This window comes from Petromyzon marinus, chromosome 16 (genome assembly GCF_048934315.1).
Source record: "Petromyzon marinus isolate PM22_M1 ecotype Great Lakes invasive population chromosome 16, UKy_Petmar_22M1.pri1.0, whole genome shotgun sequence".
NCBI lineage: Eukaryota > Metazoa > Chordata > Hyperoartia > Petromyzontiformes > Petromyzontidae > Petromyzon > Petromyzon marinus.
In genome coordinates, this window is record NC_133682.1 from 179,821 (window position 1) to 203,209 (window position 23,389).

The 23,389-nt window shown below is 49.4% G+C and overlaps 2 protein-coding genes across 9 annotated transcripts in view; one reads left to right on the top strand and one right to left on the bottom strand.

Annotated features, from left to right (window-relative positions):
* The first annotated feature begins 698 nt into the window (after window positions 1–698).
* On the top strand, window positions 699–10,155 carry LOC116943051 (magnesium transporter NIPA2-like). Its single transcript, XM_032955683.2, has 7 exons — window positions 699–908; window positions 3,834–4,058; window positions 5,037–5,093; window positions 5,580–5,670; window positions 6,019–6,179; window positions 6,677–7,308; window positions 8,772–10,155. Exons 1-7 carry the CDS (start codon window positions 863–865, stop codon window positions 9,120–9,122), a joined length of 1,563 nt encoding a protein of 520 aa, XP_032811574.1. The 5' UTR covers window positions 699–862; the 3' UTR covers window positions 9,123–10,155.
* The window catches only part of LOC116943049 (gamma-tubulin complex component 5-like), a 32,521-nt gene continuing 19,123 nt past the window's right edge, over window positions 9,992–23,389 (bottom strand). For 7 of the 8 annotated variants that reach the window (XM_032955679.2, XM_032955677.2, XM_032955678.2 and 4 more), the window contains 10 exons: window positions 21,114–21,324; window positions 20,471–20,677; window positions 19,189–19,365; window positions 18,686–18,770; window positions 16,670–16,790; window positions 15,746–16,035; window positions 15,222–15,347; window positions 13,111–13,199; window positions 11,764–11,864; window positions 9,992–11,284 (listed from right to left, as the gene is read on the bottom strand). In XM_032955679.2, the coding sequence (XP_032811570.2) occupies window positions 11,253–11,284; window positions 11,764–11,864; window positions 13,111–13,199; window positions 15,222–15,347; window positions 15,746–16,035; window positions 16,670–16,790; window positions 18,686–18,770; window positions 19,189–19,365; window positions 20,471–20,677; window positions 21,114–21,324 (1,439 nt within the window). In that variant the 3' untranslated portion in view covers window positions 9,992–11,252. The remainder of the gene's footprint in view (window positions 11,285–11,763; window positions 11,865–13,110; window positions 13,200–15,221; window positions 15,348–15,745; window positions 16,036–16,669; window positions 16,791–18,685; window positions 18,771–19,188; window positions 19,366–20,470; window positions 20,678–21,113; window positions 21,325–23,389) is intronic. The other variant, XM_076067378.1, reaches the window with a different exon arrangement.

Consider the following 23,389-nt stretch of genomic DNA (forward strand, 5'->3'; position numbering starts at 1 on the left):
AAAAAAACCTGTATTATGGATAGAGGACTTACTGTACTCTCTCCTGTGAAGACCCTTCCGCCAGCAGTGCCTTGAGCGAGTAATTTCAGGGCTGCGCCTTTACATTTTACAGGAATTATATGGCCGCTCATTGCCTGCTCATTGGCGAGCACGCGACAGTCTGAGGTGCACGCCGCGCAGGAACCACGCAGCAGTCGCGACGAACGCGTTGCTCAACCACGGTTTCCCAGGTCCCCGCCGTCATGCAGAAGGTCCCAGTGATGCAGCCTGGTGCTCGATGTTCCAGCGAGGCCAGCAAAGTCCCACTTGTCGGTATTGAGTCCAGAGTCTGCTGGTGGCGAGGGGATGTGCGTAACGAGGTGTGCCCAGGGCTGCATTTCTCACTCAATATTTTCCGGAACGCTTGTTTGTGTGGCCGGCTGGCTGGCCTGGGGTAGGGATTATCGGCATAATGCGCTATCATTAGACCAGAGTACGATGTCACGGGCTGCGTTATTGTTCCCGATATTCTATTTTTCTACCTACGTGACTTTACCGAAAGAACCAAAGAGTATGGATTCCCGCAGTCACGAAAGCTTCAAATCAAGATCCTCTTATCCTATGAACATCTACAGGACAATAAGAATGAGCGCCAATTACGGATTGTTCCGGCTGAAATGAAGCACTGTGTGCGGGGGGAGGTGCGGGGTGAGGTAAGGGGTGGAGTTCGGGTTACTGCGTGAGATGCGGGGCGCTTTGAGCGCCCAGGTGAGTGGGGGGCGGAGCGACGCGGGGGGCTGGGCTGGCTCGGCGCTCTGGTGTCTCTCGTACTCATCAGCACCTGCCGACGCGAGCGACGTTCGGATCTCTGCATAGACGCGCCATGTCTGCTGTAAACGGCGGCCCCGTGTCGCTCAGCTGCCGCCCAGGTGAGTCCGTGTCTCCCTGCGCGCACCTGCCCCACTTAGCTCAGCGTGGCAGCCGGGACTCCGCGGGGCAGTTTTGTTGTTGTTGTCGTCGTCGTGTGTGGGGATGTGACCAACGCAACGCGAGGGCTTCATGGGGCCTTGCGAGAGACGACCGGAGGACATGGAGCAGCAGACGACCTGAGTGGCGACGCTTCGTGTGCTTGGGCTGATATCTGCCAAGCGGCAATATCCGCACGTGTATCAATTTACCCAGGAAAGACACACTGACTTTTATTTACGAGGGTCCTGTCGTGAGCTGTTTGGTCATTAACAGCTACATTTGTGTGTTTTAGCTGTGGGAGGAAAGCCACGCAGAACAGGGGGAGAACACACAAACTCGACACAGAAAGGTGCTCGAGTCCGGAATTGAACGCAGGTCTTTTTTGATGAGGCACGAGCGTTACCACTGCGCTGCCGCTCGTAGAGAGCCAGATATTTTGAGATAATCTCTAGTGGTGGAGCTCTGGATCACGGAGGAGTCACCGTCTCTTGCTTGGTACCAATGGCCTCTCATTTCTCACGGATTGGCTCTGGAGCGATATGGTCCGCATCCTTGATGTCTCCTGTCTTGATGCTGTACCAGGAGAAGGGACCCGGGGGCTCTTCACGGACACGACCGTGCAGTTCTTTTGCTTATTTACCTCGGCATTGTCACGGCTCGCATCGCACACCCTGCAGCAGCCACACGGACCGGTGGAACCGGTCTGGCCAGGGTTGGTGCGGCCACATTCCCGCGCAGACCACCCCTTGCGGAGCCGCAGTGCGTAACAACCACGGGGTTCTTGGCCTGGAATCTGTGATTCATGGTGGTGGTGGTGACGAGACCGCCAGGATTGTTAACCACGTACGGGTGGTGATGCTGGAGGGGTTGGTGTGCGTGACGTGGCTGTTGTGATTGAGAGGAATGTTTGTGGGGGGCGTAGATTGTTGATGCTCTTTGTGTCCGATACCTTTTGATAAACAATGGGCGAGTTTATAACTGGGGGTTGGGTTTGGAGAAATAATTGAATGGTGATCGCCGGTCACCGGATAAACACATTTTGTACCATCTGCACAATGTGATTGAGCTTCACCATCGTCACAATTATAATGAGAGCCACTGAATCACATAGAGACCCATACTCACACAGACCCACAATCACTGAGAACGATAGACTCACACAGACAATCATATAGAGACCCATAGACTTCCACACAGACCTAGTCTCGCAGCACAGAGACCCACATACTCGTATAAAGACCCAAACTCACACCGGAGCTCACAGACTCACGTAGTGGACAATATAAGTCACAAAATAAAATAAGCAGGCAACGTCTCCTTTTATGTGTGTACATAAAAATAAGACTTTCTTGCACATCCAATCAGTCGCACGGATACTAATTAGGCTATTTAGTTCAGCACAGGCACTACTTTAAGCAAGCCTAACTGCCGATGAGACACTGTCAAAACCTGTTATGTGTGCTTGTCTTGAAACGATGCCGCTGAAATCCTACACTTCCAAAAGGCAGTGCGGCTTATGGGTTGTGTAATCTTTTTTACGTGGAGAGACAGATTTGTCGAGGAAATAAATTGTCTGTTTTTCTATACTGCACAACAATGTGGTGAGTGATGGATTGCAAATCAGTCACAATTAAACGGTAAAGGCACAGCCTTTAAATTTCCTGCTCACGCCACTGCTTACGGAAGGGAATCAATCCACCAAGAGGGAGCTCTAGAGAGTCGTTGGTCTACTGTTCCCTGCCTACTCGACGTGTTGGAAGAGGTGGGCACACCCACACTTTACCCCACGACACGTGGCCTGCCGGTCATCGACTGTCGTGAACCTATTGATAATATTGGGTGGACAAAGGCGGCCGGTGGGATTTCCTAATCTTGCGCCATGTTTTCTACTGCCGCGTTGGGAGATGGAATTTAATCAGCAACCTCTGTGTGGCGACCTCTGTGTGGCGACCTCTGTGTGGCGACCTGTGTGGCGACCTCTGTGTGGCGACCTCTGTGTGGCGACCTGTGTGTGGCGACCTGTGTGTGGCGACCTGTGTGTGGCGACCTCAGTGTGGCGACCTCTGTGTAGCGACCTCTGTGTGGCGACCTGTGTGTGGCGACCTGTGTGTGGCGACCTGTGTGTGGCGACCTCTGTGTGGCGACCTTTGTGTGCCAACCATGACACCACTGTGGCGGCAGGTGGCTTAGTTACAATTAGGTGGCTACTTCATTACCACTCTTTAATTGTTTAGCATGCAGCCTCACTTACCACTTGTAACAAAACGCAACACATTTGTCAATAGCACTGTGTCCTGAGAAGGAAAATGGGTGATGTTTCGGATCATGGCCCTTCGTCAGTACACAGACGAGTGAAATCTACTTTGGTCACTGTCTCATTCACCGGCGGACATTCGTCTCCTTGGCACTCCTACTGCTGTTACTCTCATTGTTTACTGTTCCTGTGAACCTGACTCGTTGATTCCTCTATCCGTGTTGAGGATTCGGCCTGTACCAGACACTGACTGTATTCGTCTCATCCGCACTTTTCAGCCACCACCACACTACAGGTTACAACAACACACCCACTCAACCATCACGCTGCAGGTCAACACACTCAATTGCTTGCTTGCTCGCTCACTCGCCACATTGCAGGTCACTTCTTTCTGCTCATTCCCTCGCACTGCTCGCACTTTAGAATTAGCTCCCTTCATCTCTCCCAATTCAACAAGCGTGTCACACTCATTATCACAACTCAGATTTTGTTGCTGGACGATTGACATTTTGGGCCATTGGATCTGTGCTCAGCGACCGTGTTTGTTTATCATCTTGCCACTGGCTGTGGAATGAGATGGTGGTGGGGTCAGTGGACACTGATGGTGGTGGCCGTGCTGTGCGTCCCACAGGTACCGCTGTGATCGTGTCCTGTCCGGCTGTGGGGCGCCTCGACCTCTGCGCCACAGCGAACGCGACCAACGGCACGGCGGCCACGGCGGCTGCGGGAGACAGCCCCTACAACTTTTACATCGGCCTGGCCCTCGCCGTGGCGTCCAGCATCTTCATAGGGGGCAGCTTCATACTCAAGAAGCGCGGCCTCCTGCAGCTGCAGGCCAAGGGGGTCTCCCGAGCTGGTGATTGCCCAATAGGCACCTCGCCTTCTTCTCCTTTGCCTATCAATCAGCAGACCCCAGGACTCCCTCCCTCCTCTGTCTCTACACGTAAAAATAGTTTTTTTACACATCCCATCAGCCACACCATGCAGTGATTTCATCAGCATTGCTTAAATACAAACACTGGACCGGTTTTGACATTCAGTGTCAAATCAGCAGTCAGGCTCGCTTGAACCAATGCTGGTGACCTGCCAGATGTTTCCAGGCGAGGACACTCGCTCTTGGATATGGTGTGTGCAGATTGAAAAGGCTGGATAATTCACGTTTCATCAAATCTCTATAGATGTCAATTACTGACATTCCCCAGAATGCCACTCATCGTGTAACTCGCCAACCCGCCTCTACTGGACATCTGTGAAAAAAAGCTTCATGGGTCATCGGATTCCTCCAGTCTAAATATTCTGATACGGTTCATGTGTGTCGTGTATGATAGATTGTATTGAACGAGTATGCATATCTAACAGGGTTCTTAACTATAAACATCTGGTGGTTCCCCTGCATTGGTCCAGGTAAGTCTGACGATGTGATAAGACTGAATACTGAAACCGGTTCAGAATTTTGCTTGTATTTGAACCAATGCCGGCAGGGTGAAAGGTAGCGTAGTAACACTCGTGCATCGTAGCAAGAAGTACCTGGGTTCGATTCCTGAATCAGGTTCCTTCCTGTGTGGAGTGTGTATGTTTTCCTTTTCTACATGGGTTTCTGCTGGCTTCTCCAGTTTCCTCCCAAATCTAAAAACTATACAATGTGATTGTTAATGGTCAAACATCCCAAAAACTGAAAAATAACCTGCAAATTGCTTAATCGGATCACACACAGCAGCAACATCGCCCCGACTGCAGAAAACTTGGCAGGACCCTCCTAAAGAGACCCCTGAGGCTTTCCTGGGTACACGAGCGTTGTGATAAAACAATGAACGCAATCCCTTTTGTTCACCAGGTGAAGGCAGCCATGCTTATCTCAAAGAGTGGATTTGGTGGGCCGGCCTCATATCAAGTGAGTACTCGCGATTTTACAGATTACATCGGGTCAGAAACATCCATTGTTCTGTTCTTCTGTGCTCCCGCGTGTATGCTAAGATGTTTAACTGGAACCCACCAGTGGAGTGGCAATGCGAGGGCAGTCGCCTCCTTTTTACTCTTCTATCGCTACGATCATCGACTGTTTTGTTACTAATATTCTCCACGACGCTCATGACTGTTTTGCATGATGTATAGTTTTGCGTTGACCTAAGACCCACGTCTAGCAGAGAGGGTCCTTGACGGTAAACATCTGGCAGTTTACCAGCATTGGTTCAAGCGAGCCTAATTCTGTTGATGACACTTCATGTTGAAACCAGTCCAGAGTTTGTTTGTATTGAACCAATGCTGAAAATCACACTCTAGGGACTGGGGAGCCCATTGGGCTAATGGTCGTGTAGAATGTTGAGCTGTAGACGTGTGAGAACGTTCACCTTCATAGCAGCCCCGTCCTGTTCTGCAGTGGCGCTGGGCGAGGGGGCGAACTTTGCGGCCTACGCATTCGCCCCGGCAGCGCTGGTGACCCCACTCGGAGCGCTCAGCGTCATCATCAGGTGAGACGAGGGAGCCACCATTTCCACAGAGCAGACCCGCACAGGTGGCATAACTAGAATGGGTGAATGCGTGGGTGAGTGATTTGTCCAACGAATTCATTAATTAATCCGTGGGTGAATGTGTGAGTGCGTGGGTGGGTGAGCTACTGAGTGACTTGCCAAGTGAACGAGTGAGCATACCAAACCTGGACACTATTTTCATTCGCCCTAGGTATATCAACACTGCAGCAAACTGTAATCAAGTCCAACATGCTACCGGTTCTCGGTGTGCCACTGTGATGCTGCGGAGGGATGACCGCGTGCGTCCGTGTTGACCTTGTGCATCCGTGTTGACCGTGTGTTGCCCAGTTCGACGCTGTCCTCGTGCTTCCTGGGTGAGCGTCTCAATCTCCTGGGGAAGGTGGGCTGTGCCCTCTGCCTCCTGGGCTCCACTATCATGGTCATTCACGCCCCGGAGGCCCAGGAGGTGTCTTCGCTCTATGAGATGGCTCGGCGTGTGCAGGAGCCAGGTTCGTTCATTTGCCAGTTTCTATCTCACTACGCTTGATACAGTTGAATTTAAGTTCAGCTCGATTGAAGATCCAGCACTCACTGGATTCACTCCAGTCACTTACTTGCTCATTGGTAGTCGGTCAACTCCTTATCACTCTTCTATCGCTATTAATATGACTACTACCATGGTTACTGTTCCAGTGAGCTACACTCGTCAATTCCTCCACCCGTGTTGAGGACTCGGTTTACCAGACTGACTGTTTCATCTCATCCATCACTCTTCAACCACCACACTGCAGATCACAACAACACGGTCGCTCACTCATCCACTTGCTCATGTACATATGAAAGGGTTTTGTCGAGTTCAGATCTACCACAGCTCCAAGTAATTCTAATCTACACACAACCTCGTAACAGGAGTGGCACAGCTCAATGGCTGTTGGTGACCAAAATTATTACGCGTGGCTCCAATTATTGTTTAAAAAATATAGGTCTGTTTCTACTCGGACTGCAGGGTTTGTGGCGTTCGCCGTCGTGGCCGTGGCGGCATCGCTGGTGCTCGTTGTGGTGTTTGTGCCGCGCTGGGGCGACTCAAACGTGCTGGTGTACGTGGGCATCTGCTCGGTGGTCGGCGCCCTCACCGTGGCCTGCGTCAAGGGCCTGGGCATCGCGGTGCGCGAGCTGGTGGCGGGCCGCTGGAGGACCGTGCTGACCGACCCCCTGGCGTACGTGCTGCTCTTCGGCATGGTCGGCTGCCTCGTGGTGCAGCTCAACTACCTGAACCGCTCGCTCGACGTGTTCAGCACGGCGCTCGTCACGCCCGTCTACTACGTGTGCTTCACCAGCGCCGTGCTGCTCTGCTCTGCCGTGCTCTTCCACGAGTGGGAGGGCATGAGTGGGCATGACGCCGCGGGGTTGCTCGCCGGCTTCCTCACCGTCATCGTCGCTATCTTCATCCTGCACGCCTTCCACCACCTGCCCGACGAGGCCACGCGCCTCGGGTCACTGCGCCAACCATCCGGCGGCCCAGCCCGCACGGAGACCCCGCTCCCAACGCTAGACGGAAGCCTGGGCTTCACGTATGGGCATCGTGACGACAACGGCCACCGGGAGGAGAGGCCCGTGGAGCCGCCCTGCATGGGATATGTACGTTTCCCCCGCAGCCACAGCTTCCATTGACTCAAGACAGGGTTAGGTGGTTGACACAAATCTGTGTCGTGAGATCCTCCACCACCCAACTTATCTAAACAAATCGTCATGTGTGCAAGAAATTAACGTGCCAATTATTATTGTTTTGCTTGACACTGCCAACCAGCATTTTCCGGGCATGGTCCAGAAAGCCAGACATTTATAAATGATTAGAATTGGCGCATTCAATGTAGAGTGGTACCTCGGTATACGTCGTTAATTCGTTCCAGAAGGTAGGACTTATACCGAAAATGACGTAAATACCAAACGAATTTTGCCCATAAGAAATAAAGGGAAAGGAAATAATCCGTTCCAGAGTATAATAAATGATATTTTATACGGCATATTATACATTAATGGGGTTGTATAACATAATGTAGACACTACTTATTACTAAAATGCATAAATAAATTTAAATAAATGCATACATAAATTAAAATAAAGTGTAACATCACTTTACCTTGCTGAGAGGAGTTGATAGCCTACGAGGATGGTGGTGAGGAAGGGGAGGAGATGTTATTTTTTGGAAGGAGAGAGTCCCTTTCCATTAACTTCAGGAAGCTGAAATTCTGGGGTTTTTTCTCTCTCTTTTCTATCTTTTTTCTTGACTTGGACCTGGTTGAGGCTCACCAGGTTTGAATTTTACTAAAAACCTGTCCATTGAAGTTTGTTTTTGCCTTCTTCTAAGAATGTTCCTGAAGTGTGACATTGTCTGGTCATTCCACACAATACTGTTAGGCTTGTTAGAGCCGTAACAATATTGTGTACTGTACGCGGTGACTCACCCCGACCCATACAAGTTCTAGCAAGCGCGTCGTATCCCAAGCAAGACGTCGTATCCCGAGACATTTTTTTCTCGTCAAAACACGACATATACCAAATTCGACGTATTCCAAAGCGGTAATCCTGACTTACTGCGTTCTGTATGTAGGCTCTGTTGAGCAATATTTGGTGCTGAAGGGTTTCACAACATAAATCTATTCAGATCATTGTGGTCTAACCCAAAAATCTATTACGAATCATATTGCTAAAACCTGCGTGTTAACTTGTTTCACAACATTTGCAATGTTGGAAAAAACTTATATTTGCGTGTGGGCATGCAGGTAATCCTTACATGAGTTAAGAATTACTTACACAGTGCAATGGTTCGAGTACTGTGCTACGAAACCGGCAACTGAAATTTGATTCCCGCTCACGGCCAACATTGGTGATGAATATATGAACCTCCCCTAAATCAACTTGCCCTTACATTAGTATGCGGTGTGGTGTGTAAACAATAACATTGAAGAGACAAAGGCGGTGGGCCGTGGTGCTAGCCACTCAACCCACTGTGCGCCATGTTGTCCTTAATAGGTGCTCGCTAACAGCACTAGCCTCCACAGTCTGTCAAGGTTACAAGTGGGATATTTGTCTTTGTGCAGGTAAATGGCGGCGCGTCAATTCCGTGCGACACTTACCAGCTGTTCGTCAGCCAGTCCGCCGGGGGGTTCCTGGAGACTCAGGCTGCCAGCTCCTACCCCAGCGCCATCGACGACTGCTGGCCCATCCTCATGGAGTTCCACGACGTGGTCGAAACCACACTGCCGCGGCCAGTGCCAGTAGGATCGCTCATGGGTTCACATGAAGGCTACGCCGAGCCCGACGCCCTCGGCATTCCTGTCACGCGAGTGGAAGTTCCGGCGCGGCTTGGCGATCTGCTGGGCCAGCACGGAACCACGCGGGCCGCGCCAGCGAGGCCTCTGGCCGAACAGGCTGTGGCCTCGGTGGCGTGATGACTGGCGGTCCCCGCCAGGAACAGGGCAACGTGGCGCATGTGACTGACGGCAGGCCGTGGATTGGACGGGTTTATCGAGGCGGGAGATGGAGCATTGAAGTCTGCTTGTGCACAGGTGCCGGGTGGATTGTTGCACGGTGGGATCGTGAGAGGTGGTGGCACCTTGGGGAGGCCTCATCCAGCAGTGGATTGATCATGGCTGACAATAATGATGCTGAAGTCAGGATTCTAAACAAGGTGCCCAGGAAATGTTTAAATACTGTTCTTTTTTACTTATTTTTGAAAGAGAACAATAAAGTTTATCTCGACAAATTAGATGTTATTCTTGTTGTGTGTGGCTGCTACCAGTAGTCACCAGTATTGGTGGTCATTTAGTGCTAAATTGTACGTTGGTTCCACTTTAGAGTTAGTTTGCCATTGAAAGCAACTCTTGTGCCTTGTGGACAGTATGGGAGTTCATTACAATTGATTCTATGAGAAGGCAGCTTTTGCATAGAGATATCTCAAAGTTGCATGAGAATCGACGATGCCTCCTGGAGGCCGAATGCTGCACGAGCTTCATCACCGGCTCATCAACAGGACGGCAGCCCTGCCAATATACTGCTGATGAAGGCCCCTCTGCAAGGCACTAAAGTTTGACTCGAGGAAATATTTTTTTAGGATAATCTTTTTTTACGTTATTCAAGTTTTGTATTCTTCAGTTGTAATTATGGCGCTGTGTTTGTGAACAATTACCGAAGTGAGGAATGTCGGGACGCACGTGTGACCTGGTGCATTAGGCACCGCGCGCGACCCCCTCCAACCGCACGGAGCGTGACACTGGAAGAGCGATGCGGCCGTGCGAGCAAGAGTTCTCGAGCAACTCACGGCTTTTTACACAATAAATATTTATTAACTTGGCGTCTGTCATTACGCGTAGATGGCACCGTCACGATGTTCTCACTCATGCGGGAGTAGACTTGTTGAGTTGTTGTTAAAATGTAAATACAAGTTGTTGACCGCTCAATAAAATGCCCAGAGTTATAATCTTGCACATTCGCTATTTTAATATCTTTTGTCAGTAGCACCGACCTCTGTCCCTTATCCCAACCAACGTCAAATACAATTTACTGCTGCTGCTGTACATTCCACCTGCTGCTGGTGTGGTCATGCATGCCACTTGACACAGTGAAACAACTTAAAGTGTCATGCGTACGATTGTTTAACAGGTCAATTTGTATTATTTTGGCGCATGGGTAAGTTGAAACAATGCTTGCAGCCAAATGTAGCAATTCGATTTACGATGTTTTACTTGAAACTACGACAAGCATCTTCAGAACAAGGTCCAGGAAGTAAATAAAATCCAGGATTTTGAGATTCAAATGAAATGTTGCATATCTAATTATAGCTACATCTGGTTTCAAGAATTGTTATCGGACACACCGGTAGGTGAGCTAACACTAACAATTTGCACGTTAAACACTCGTATGTTGCTCATCAATTTTATTTATTTTGCCGTGTCAGGCGGTGGAAGGTCTTATGACACAAATATGGACATTGTTACGTGGCTCACCCTTAATCTATCGTGAATCTACAACCTGCATGTTAAATGTAAAACATCTAAATGTCACAATGTTCTGTGCACGTGTGGCCTATACACCATGGTGCGTGTGGCTGTGGTTGTCATAGTAACAACTGAGCCATGTCATTAGACCTTTGCCAGTACCAAAATGTAATAATAGGGTTTTTCCCCTTTTTCTGGCAACAAAACTGAAACATTTTTACAAGGATTCATGTCTGCATTAACCACAATACCTGCAGTCAAAATGCAAACAAAAAACATACTATGATAATATATGCATTGTCCTTGAAACTGAGTTGAAACTGAGTTTCAAGGACAATGCATATATTATCATAGCATGTTTTTTGCATTTTGACTTTAGGTATTTGTGGTTAATGCAGACATGAATCCTTGTAAAAAGGTTTCAGTTTTGTTGCCAGAAAAAAAGGGAAAAACCCTATTATTATAAACTGAGCCATGGTTACCACGACACCGCCTGCTTGGTGTTGGTACGATGGGGTTGGGGATTGTGGTGGTGGCCGCCACTTGTGGATTCCTTGTGCGGCTAGCAGGGAGGTGGCGACAGCATCAACCACACACAGCCTGAGCCATTGACTCCACTGCACACCACACATACACACACCATCCACTGCAGTAAGTTTCACACCTTGGGAGCTCTCAGCATGGCTGAAAAGTAATAGTGTAGTTATAAAAGGTAAACCCCCAGTCCTGCGATTGCTTACAGATGTAGTGCGAGTATAGTTAATTGAAGATTGCAATTGGTTGGTAGAAATGGTATATTGCAGTGCCTGGGAGATGGTACACGAGGGTGTAGGCATGGGTGTGCGTGCTTGGTTGTCATTTCTCGTGAATTTTTTTGATAAATTCCAATTTTTTGTTCTGTATGAAACCACTCCCCTGTGGAACCTTTGTGGCGTCCTAGCTTCAAAATAAAGGCAACGTTTCACCCTTACTAAGTGTTGTCACAGGTAAGAGCTCTTACCCGCGCCACTCCTTCCCGTTGTACATGCACGAACGACCCAGCCAACTAAATAACAATGCGTCCGAAAGTCAGACGGGCACAAAGATGGATCCTTACGCAGTGGATGCCTCCCCTGGCACACGGCCTGGTTGAGAGTGTTGAGGAACGTGGAACGGCTGCAGTTGAATCCGGACTCCAACTGTAAGACGCAGCCCAGCCTGTGAACGCGGGGACACGTGGAGAGATGTGGAGAGACGTGGAAACGTGGGGAGACACGCATTTCAGCAAAGGCTTGTGGTGCAAATTCCCGCAGGCTGCCCTGGTTAATACCGAGTGTATTATTACTCCACCACCTTACCAAGGTAAACCTCACTGAGTGAGTCTCATGATTCTGTATCAGGAAGGTTCCGGCAAGTTTTTGCAGAAGGAAGCAATGATTGCTAAGCATAGTCCAATTTAGTTAAATTTTGACTTAACTTTCGTGACTGCAGGAATTCATTCGGTAAAGTCACGTAGATAGAATAAATAACTAATAAATACATAAAAATAATACGAATAAAAAACTACCGTTTCGATCGCAACACAAGCGGTCGTCATCAGAAAAAGGGGGTTAGCTTCTAAAGGCAAACTGTTTATGCAGGTTTAAAATGGGCGTAGCCCAAGTGTCAGCAGCATGGGTGGGGCAGCTAATGTTAATGTAAGTGATGGTAGGAGTGGGCAACAACCTCTAGCAGAAACCTCCACCGTCAAACCGTGAGTTTGTAAAGCGAGGTGCAATGATTACCTGGCAGCCCTTTAATTGGTGGAAACCCACCACCAGCACCGTCGTTGCCCATCACTGACATTAACATTAGCTGCCCCGCCCATGCTGCTGACACTTGGGCTACACCCATTTTAAATCATTATAAACAGTTTACCTTTAAAGGCAAAACCCCCTTTTCCTGATGACGACCGCTTGTGTTGTGATCGAAACCTTGTGTTTTTTATTATTATTTGTATTCACTTTATTATTATTTTTCTATCTACGTGACTCTACCGAAAGAACCAAAGAATATGAATTCCAATTGAGTTATTCTTGGTAAGTTTTCATATTTGGATAATGATGCTGGCACAATGGCCTAAGATTGCAAATTACATTACGGGATCTTTTAATGCCCACTGCAGAGTGCAACGTAGCAAAATGTAACAATTTGTTATGATTCATGTATTGGGGAAGTCAAGTCAGTAATTCCTTCTCAAATGAGCATGAGGCATTGGTGCTCGTCTTCTCCTTACAACCCTGAGCAGGTGGTGGAAATTCCACTATCCTATGGAGGGGGCAAGTCTATCCATAGGACAACCACTGTTCCCCTGAACTGATGGTGGGTTGAGGCAACCTACCCAACCAGGATGTGAACTCGCAACTTTGTGATTGTAAGCCGCTCTTTCTACCGCTCGCTGAGCCATCCAGCAGGATCGCCCCACCTGGGAGTGTTGGGGCCCCCCTTCCAGCACGCAGCGAACTGCAGCCCAACATCCAGCACGCGGAACAGCGCCTCCCTCAGCACCTCCAACTGCATACAGCAGCCACACACGGACACGCGAGCAGACACATAGAATTGGCATACGAGCTACATCACCCAACCAACGCAGCCTCGCCTGTTGGAGGTGCTCACCGATTGGACGGTGTCCAGATCTTTCAAGAATATACCAGCTCCTCACACAATTCAGCCTGGTTAAAACCCAGATGGATTGTAGGCAGGCTAGCCTCGATGTTTCAAATTGGCGCAGATGTTCCTTCAGAGAGGTTCACGTTTTGCAAGAATATAAAAGGGAGGGCATAACTGTGGCCAAGAAGATTCGAAGCTTTGTGTGGAGCAACAAGCCAGGTAGCTACCACACAGTATTACATAGCTGATGAAAAGATAATGCCACTTAACTGATTCAGTGAGACCTCTGCCAAACCGGAGCTGGTCATAAGCATACTACCTAGGTACGGAAACTTCTCCACCCTCTCCACAACTGCCCCATCACTCATGGGGAGTTAAGTTGGTGGAGTGTGCAGGTGCATAGTTTTGGTAGGGCCGATGGTAAGGCCCCACTTCTTAGTTGTGCATGAGCAAGAATTACCAGATCACCAGCATACATCACAGCCTTCTGTTTTATCTGTACCAAATGGAAATTCCTACGGTACAGTCATGAAAATGTTTTCTAACTACTTGGTCATAGAAATGTTAAATAATGTAGCAGGCAGAAGGCATTCCTGTCACACCACAAGGTGAACATGGAATGACTCTGACTCCCAGCCATGCAGCTTTACCCAGGCCTGCCCACCATCATTAAGGTCCTTACTGATTGTGAGTAGAGGATTACGAACCTCAAAAGCAGAGAAAATAACCCAGAGCCCTGGCCCATTCATGGTATAATAGGTCCGGTTCAAATTCCCTACACCTCTGCTGTAGCAGGCGGACAGAGATTATGGCATTCGTGCAGGATCGCCCTGGCCTGAAACCCCATTGGGGTTCTGCAAGCCTTTCCTTAGCGTGCCCGGTAAGGCGAAGTTGAATAATCCTTTCCAGGACCTTTCCTAGCACACTGAGGAGGGGAATGCCCTAGTAGTTGTTACAATTCGTGCGTTTCCCCTTCTTAAATGTGTAGTGTTTATAATGACGAATACACTTCTTATGAGGCACACTCTGTTTATTGTAATACTTCTCTTTACACAGTCCTTAACACACAGAGGGGTATACAGTCCCCTCACCCGATACCGGAAGAGGGCACAGCCTCCGGACTTAGCGTGACCTACACACAGGTCTCTTCCTAACCTAAGGAGGTACAGCCTCCTATCTTGGCAGGACTTATTCACACGTCTACCGCTATCCTAGAGTCCTCCGGCTGGGACCTAGGGGAGGCTATCTGACGCACCGCTGGCCCGGCGGGTCTTGACCACTGGATACGCCGAGCCTTAGCCCTCAGAAGGGCTGGAAGGCTGGGTCCAGGGTCCTGACTATCTTCAGCCTGGGCTTCGGTCTTCGTGTAGGGAGAGAACTCCCCGCGCTCTGCGCGGTCACCCTTCTTATACCCGTTTGTGGCCTGGTGTAACCAATACCACATTCCCACGTGGAACTGTCTGATTGGTTCTTACCAAACTGTGGCTACGATACACTTCACCTCGTCTGACCCCAACCGTTATGTACACAAGAGGTAACGCTGCAATTCCCCTTTGATACCTAGTGGCAATGCAGGTTACCAGACAGTGAGTAGTTAACACCTCTACAAATGTATGTATGTTGAACTTCTTTCGCACTGTATATAGGCAACTAATTGGAGGTGGGGGACTACCAGGGCATCATTCGAATTCTGTGCAACCTGTCCTATGGTCCAGATTGTTGTAATGATGTCTTAGAGAGCAGGAGTGCATATGTGGGATGTGTGTTGAGTGGAGCGTCGTGGTGACGTCACCGCCACTTAGTGGCGAATGGCGGTTGCTGTTGCATGTGGAGTATTGGTGGGTGAGCGTGTGGGTGAGCACGCGGGTAAGCACGCAAGTGAGCTCTCGGGTAAGCATGTGGGTGAGCACGCGGGTGAGCCCTCACTCCCTGGGTGAGAAGGCAGCAGCTGGAGAGCGCCGCCAGGTAGCGTGCGTGCACGTGGATCAGCTGGTCCAGGTCAGCGGCGGCGCCCAGCTCGCTCTCAAACTCGCGCCACGTCCCATGCAGTACCTGCGGACCGATACCGCCGCTCTCACTGCCGCTCTCACCGCACCACCAGCAGTGCGCGTGATTTTCCACCGGCATTCTACCGAGCCGAGCCGGAAACATGCTGTGCTGCACTGGCCTCAAAAGGCATTTAAATCTGGCACAGGGCCAAGCAGGGCCAGGTGTAGGGGTAATGACGAGTGCGTTGCATGCGACGTCAGACCTCGTAACTCGCCCGGTGTCACCGCGCCATCTAGCCGGTACGTGTGAAGTTGGCGGCGAGACTCGGTTTGCGCCGTGGAAAAGCAACCTGTGCATCCTGACCCGCGCCGGTTCGGCACGGTCCCAGCACGGTCTCGGATATAGAAGTTGAAAAGAGGCGCTCGGTGCAGACTAGAGACTTGCGCGGTGCGAGGACGCACCTTGTGCAGGAGGTAGCCGTGCAGGGAGTTGACAAAGTGGAGGATGCGGATGCGGAGCAGATACATGCGGTGAGGAGCCAGACTCTGGTCGCGTCCGGAACTCGCAATCCTGGACGGTGACGGCGCCAAACGACACTGCGACCCGGCGTCCCGCGGCCTCCACGTGCCTCCCTGCACCCTCGCTGCCACGATGCCACCACCACAACTGCCGCTACCACTGCCCTTCTCCGTCACCACACGCTCATGAGAAGCCTGCTGCAGCTGTTGCTTACACTTGGTTTCCTGCAGATCTGTTAACGCAGCACAAAATACAATACAAATTGTGTTACGTGGATTTATTGACTTCAACTGGCATAGACCTGGATTCATGGTGAACTTCTTTCGCACCGTGCGTTGCCAACCGTGCTAATCGGAGGTATAACGTGTTCTGATGTTCAAAGCGATACTTTGCTTGCGTTTTTCTCCATGATCATGACTACGCAAGTACAACGCCTTGCAATGGATGTCTGTTCAATGATGGAACATCAGCACATCGGACATATATGCCAAACAAAAAGGGTGAAGCCGCATGTTCGTGTTTAATGTCTTGATACTGAATAAATGGTCCTACAATTAATCGTAATGGTGTTTTATTATGTTACAGTAACATTCAGCAGTGGAATGTTCGCCAATACTTGGTAAATATCACCTGTAAATTACTCAATTTGGATGCCACAACAGTAAAATCGCCCCCTACTGCAAAAACTTGGCAGGACCCTTCTAAAAAAAGTATTGAGACTCGGCGAGGCGTTCCTGGGTAAACGAGCGCAATGACAGTAATAATAATCACTGAGCCATGAAAAGACACGCGTTGGAAATTACTGAGACATAACGGAGAGCACGTGGATCAGAAAGCACACTCCCTGTTCTCTCCTCGCGACGTGCCTTTGAAGCGCAGCTGCTCCAAGCTGCACTTGGCCCACTTGACTTTGAGTAGGAAGAGGAAGATGTCGTTGTAGAGCGCTTGGTCCTCATTGCTAATCACAATGTCCAGAGGCCACGGGACCTGACAGAGCACACGGTCGCTCAGTTGCTTCCCGGCCTCCCTCACCCTCGATAATAACTTCCAATGAAACTCTGCTGTAAACCACTGCAGTCTACGCGTCTTCAACGGGGGAGGAACAGCAAAACTAAATTATTAATTGCACTTATGGCAAATGCTATGTTGGGCAAACAGAACGAATGATCAGCACGAGACTACAATAACACCAAAGAAATATTAAATACTCAGAACACGTGTGCCAACAAGGACAATTAATTGATTTTGATAATGTTGAAGTTCTGTGCAAAACTAGTTACTACTGGCCAATACTAATTAGATAATCTATCGAAACAGAGAGAAATAAAAAATAATTTAAACCCGTCGGATAGCTACAGACTTAGTGCTGCTTGGAAGCGAATCATAAAATAATACATTGTGTAAATTCATGCCTATACAGGCCACCATACTTCAATAGGGATTACTGTTGGTATGGCTATTTTAGTTCACACAATCGGCAGGAAGTACAAGAACAATGGGCTTGCATAATGTGCGTTTAATGATTCATCCCCCCCCCCCCACTTTGCGCAAGAAGAGCGCACAAGTGTTGTCATCACATCTACGCCTCTATTTAAGGAACGAAACAGGTGGACTTCTCCGCAAAGTTGGCTGTCGCCTGATGAAGCTAGTTGTAATTACTGGCAAAGCGTTGTACTCAGATTGTAAATGTTGTGGCTTAGCTCTCAAACACACCAGTGTGCTGTACGAGTGACGAATTGGCATTTTCTGTTAATGTGACAACCCTTACTAGTTGGCTGTGTCGGGTGGTGGCAGGTTTAACGACACACATATATTGTATTATGGAAAACTAATGGAACTCTCTCCTGAAGCCCTATCGTGGCTAGTAGACCTTGACATTGGTATTCAGCTCCTGAACATATTGCCATACACAAATAAACTCAACAATGATAACGTTATCAAGAGTAAAGACACAAACAGGCACATCCTCACGCAAGACATAGAGCTGCTTCAATACAAAATGCTATTTCAGAGACATTAACACCTGGCGCCAGTCTGATCTTAATAAATCTGAATTACAACTCACTCGCACAATATCTGTAGATGTCGCAGCTCGAGTGTGCTCTACATGAGATTACATCTAATGACGCTTTGCCGTTTGTTATGCTGAGAGATGCTGAGAGATGCGAGGAGGAACCACAGACAAACGGGACGGCGGTGAGGAGCCGGCGCTATCAACAATGGCCCAAACTCTGCAACCCTCTATATAGTAAGATGTTTTTATCCAATTAATGAGTGGTTATAAACGTGGGAGGAAACTGAAGCACCCAGAGAAAACCCACGTATGCTGTGGTGCACAACTCTAGTCAGTCCACACTTGCGGGACCACTTTCTGTTGGTGAGCCTGGGTATGGCTCCTCGACACGCTTGAGAAAGGAGTTTCACGATATTTGTACAATCCACTAACCCTTGCTATCTCCACAGGCATGCGTTACCACTGCCCGGCAGATGTAAATTTCACTCCTGGCTTATGACCAGGGTACCACTTAATTCCCAACTGTATTCCATCTGTATGTGGATCGAGCGTTATCCCCCACACACGCGTGGGTTTTATCCAGGTACTTCAGTTTTCCTCCAATGCATATAAACACTCATGAACGGAGTGGGCCCAACATCCCAATGTAGGAACACACAGCACGGGTAATTATTGGCACCGGTTCTGACTGCCTTCCCAAGCGCTTATCTGCAGATTCCAGTGTAGACCACTGTGCAGACTCTGTACGAACTCCATGCAGCATCACAAACTTGGCATGAATGCTGCTAGATACAAAATAACGTTTATCATTTGTGTGCAGCGTGCGGTGCAACACGCAGCGCAGCGTGTGCGCAGCGTGGATGTGAACCTTGTAGTGTAGCCGCAGCCCGTCGAGCGCGTGCACGAGGCTTCGTTTCTGGAAGCGGCTCTGCTTCCTGACGCTCACGCTTAGCCTGCAGGGCCATACCACCACCAGGGTCACAAGGTCACACAGGGTCACACGCACACTCCCAGCTTCCACATGCATGCGACCGAGTTGGGGAGCGGTGGCGCCGTGGCCAGCATTGCGCTACAAACCCGGCAACCCAAGTTAATTTCCCGCTCACGGCCAATACCAGTGATGATTATCTAAACTGGGCCTCCCCTAGGTCGGCTCAGAATCAAATGAGTACCTGGTGCAATGTGTAAACATCGCCACTAGAGAGACAACGGTGGCCAGGCAAGGTGCTGGCCACCCACCCACCCACTCGTATGCTATACCGGTCTTCATAGGTGCTGTTCGCTAACAGTACCGCCCCTCCGAGCTTTACTCCACACAACTCCACACAAAGATCACCCATATAGGCTGCGTGGCATATGCGCATCTCGTGCCTGCTCGCATGGCATGTGCGGTGCGTGGCGAGTGCGTGCTGCAGCTGTGCAACGAGCACGTCAGGCTGTGTCCACGACGTGGCGTCACAGCAGAAGAGCGCCGTGCAGAAAGCATGCATTGTGTCGCCGGCCTCCATGAGGAAGTAGCTGCGCATGGCCTTCACGTGCGACAGCAGCCTGGGGGCACAATCATCACCAATGAGCTTAAACAACAACTGGCGTGTCGTTAAATGCTCGTACGCGACGTTAAACGCTCATATGCATGATACTGGTAGGAACCTCCTGGTAACACCAGCCCACAGGGGATTATTGTGTCCGTCCGTCCGTCGTGCATCCAAAAATGGGAGGGATGGGGCTGGGTGGAGAGGGGAGGGGCTGGGTGGGGAGGGTGGGGCTGGTTGGGGAGGGGAGGGTGGGGAGGGGCTGGGTGGGAAGGGTGGGGCTGGGTGGGGGGTGGGAGGGGTGGGGCTGGGTGGGGAGGGGCTGGTCACCCCGTGGTGCCCTTATAAAACGTTTAACCTGCTCACGTCGGCTTGTGCCCGCCCTCACAGTCGGGCATATTTGCGGAATACACCACGTGGTGCCGCCGTTGACCCTGGCCATTGACCGAGCAACCCAACGTTCCTACCAGCTCCCTCCGCAGGAATGTGTTTAATTTGTTTGGCTGCGTCACGTGGTGAAGGGTCAGGTGGTGGAGGGACAAAATGTGGCCAGATCGCTCCATGACCTAACCCAAATATAAATTACGAAGCACAATTTTTTTTTAAACAATTGTGGTTATTGACCACAGAAACCAAAGGCCCAAAACGTCAAGCGGCCATTAAATACTTTTACCATCTGCTTCACTGACAGTGTATGTTCAAGATCCCATGATACCATTCAAAGAAGAGTAATCCATTGTGTGTGAGCAGCATGGTCCAAATTTGCCAGGGCAGCTTCCCTGTCTATGGCACCGACCACACCCTTGCTTTGTTCACCAAGGAAAGCCTAGCCGAGTCTCAAGACACTTTTGTAGGAGGGCCCTGCCAAGTTTTTTCCAGTAGGGGCGATGTTGCTGCTGTGTAATCACAATTGAGTAATTTACAAGTAATGTTTCAGCATTGGGATGTTTTGGCCACTACCAGTTACATTGCATGGTTTTAGCTATAGGAGGAAACTGTAAAAGTCAGAAGAAATCCATGCAGAACAGGGGAGAACATAAACACTCAGAAAGGTGCCTGAGTCGAGAATCAAACCCAGGCGAAGCACGAGTGTCACCGCCACATTGCCGTGAGCGCACGACCTGCAGTGCGACTTGAGAGTGGCCATGAGTTGCCCACAGCAGGCACGGTAGCGCTGCTCCACGCGGCCGTACAGGCTGCGCTGCAGCGCCTGTAGGAGAGGCCAGCGGAGACGGGGCGGCTCGTCAGCCTCCTCGGCGCCACCGCGCGCTGTGTTCCCGTTGCATTCGTCCCACGCCGCTGAGGAGCTGCGCTCTACCAGGAACATCCTGCGAGAGACACCGCGGTCACGATTGATCACACGGGGGTCTTCGCAGCCCACGTCACGATTCAATTCACCACAGTGAGTTGAAAGAATAACAATCGGTGAGTTAAATGTTTGTACGCGTGATAATTTCATTTGTTTGACTGTGTTCGACTTCAAGTTGATTTTGTTGAACCAGGTGAGAGAACTCACGAGACCAGGAGGAGTCTCATTTGCAAATGTGACCTGGGTAACACAGAGCAACTGCTCAACCGCAGCTCGGGCTCAACACTCACGCATTCGGCTCGGCCACTCACTGGGAATATTTACTGTTTTAAATTTTTAAACAGCTGCTAAGGAAAGGTCCACATGCCAAAACGTTAAGCAGCCAGCACCAAACAGCTCTGTCAGATTTGCGATCGACTCGAGGGAAGATATTGTAGTAAGAGCTTGGGGGGCACCTGGAAAAGTTTATCTCGAGGAGGGGGTCCCGGTGCTCCGCCTGCATGTGCACTCGGAGGGCCCCGGGGACCTCCTCCCCATCCCCCGGCCCCGTGCCACCACACGCCGGCTCCGTGCCGCACGGGGTGCAGCAGCCATGACGCCCGGGGGCACTCAGGTGAGGCTCCAGGCCCTCGCAGAACTGTGTGTAGAGGCTGCCCCTGTCCCAGCCTGAACGCACGCACACACACAGACAGGTCCCCCATGTAGACGCACACACAGGATGAGAATTCAAAAGAGAAGAATAGAGCCTCGTTTGCAAGAGGAACCTGGGTCACCACAATGACAAAAGGAAAAACTTAGAAACAAGCACAGCACATAAAGCAAAAATAAAGCGGGGCATAAACAACCGCGTTACAGAATTTTGTGCATTATTTATCTCATATATAAAAGTCTCCGCGTGTGCGCGCTTGCGTGAGATTTGGCTCTCAAACGGTGGGGTTCAAGTCCGAAAAAAATTTCCGGCTGGCACGCCCCGAGCCCCCTGCTTGGTATAGGCTATTCCGTTTTCCCAGCCGTCAACTTTAAATTAGTTTAATTATCGATTTAGTGCCATTCTTATTTTAATTATTTACTTACTGCACGAGCTGGACCGTACCAACTGACGCCAATTGCGTGGGGGGGGGGCGGACCCTGCCAAGTGGGGGGGGGGGGGGGGGGGACGACCCTGTCACGTGATGCGCGTTCAGTCGCGCTCACGGCCACACCACGGCACTCTGTCACGTGAGTACTTTGTGCTATAGACTCACTAAATATACTGATATACAGTCACTAAATATACTAATATACAGTCAGCATGTACTCCTGTAGAGTCTATAAATACTGCTATAGAGTCAGCATGTACTACTGTAGAGTCCATAAATACTGCTATACAGTAAGCATGTACTGTACAGTCGATATATACTGCTATAGAGTCAGCATGTACTACTCTACTCATAGCAGGTACCACCACTGTCACTTGCCCTGCTGTAATCATAGCTTACACCACAGTATACATGCACTGCTGCAGGGAAAGCAGGTACCACCACTGTATGCACTGTTGTAATCATACCAGCTACCACAACAGTATGTATGCACTGCTGCAGGGAAAGCAGGTACCACCACAATATGCACTGCTGTAATCATACCAGGTACCAGCACATTCAGTATGCACTGCTGTTGTTAAACCATGTACCACCACAGTATGCACTGCTGTTATCATAGCAGCTACCACCACAGTTAGTGGAGTGAAAAAAGCCACGTTCAGATCACGACCTTTAAGCTGTGTCAGAAGAAACAAAGCGCCTTGACAAAGGAATTAGCAGATAATTTAGCATTGAAATGGCCGAGTGATTAGCTTGTGACTGGTCACAGAAATAGCTATGTTAAAGTTAAAGCATACACATCCGCAGAGGCACCCCTTGACAAAGGAATTAGCATAGAATTTAGCATTGAAATAGCTCTCCTACCAGACAGTCTCATCCCTTCACCTGATGAAGGCCGCTTGTGTTGTGGCCGAAACGTCGTGAGAATATTATTGTGTTATGTTATTTTAGTTTTATCAATTTATTACTTTATTCTCATTCTACGTGACTTTACCGAAAGAACCAAAGAAGATGAATCATTGCAGTCACGAAAGCTTTAAATCGAAATTTAAAAATGAAATAGCTAAGTTAAAGCATACACATCCGCAGAGGCACCCCTTGACAAAGGAATTAGCATAGAATTTAGCATTGAAATAGCTGAGTGATTAGCTTGTAACTGGTCACAGAAATAGCTATGTTTAAAGTCAGAGCATACACATTCACCGAGGCACCTAGTACAAATCAAACAGGAGAATTTAGCATTGAAATAACTAGGCGAATTTAGCATTGAAATAACTGAGTGATTAGCTAGTGACTGGTCACAGAAATGGCTATGTTGAAGTCAAGGTCTACACATCTGAGCTATTCACAGTAACTGGGTATACAATACAATGTATAATGAATACTATATAGTGAACCAATAAAAAAACTAAAATATAAATTACCTTAATGTTATCAATAAACTCTATATTCTCCAATCAGCTAAGCTACCAACAATAAGTCGTTATATATCACAATGCTATATGGCGAAAAAAATGGGTGGATTCTTACCCTCAACTTTAGCAACACGGATAGCTACGGGCCCCGTTCAGACGGACGAGTTCATCCAAGGTCGGAACAGAGGAGGGGGAGAGAGACAGCTGCGAGGGGCTATTATACTCCATGTTGTAAAC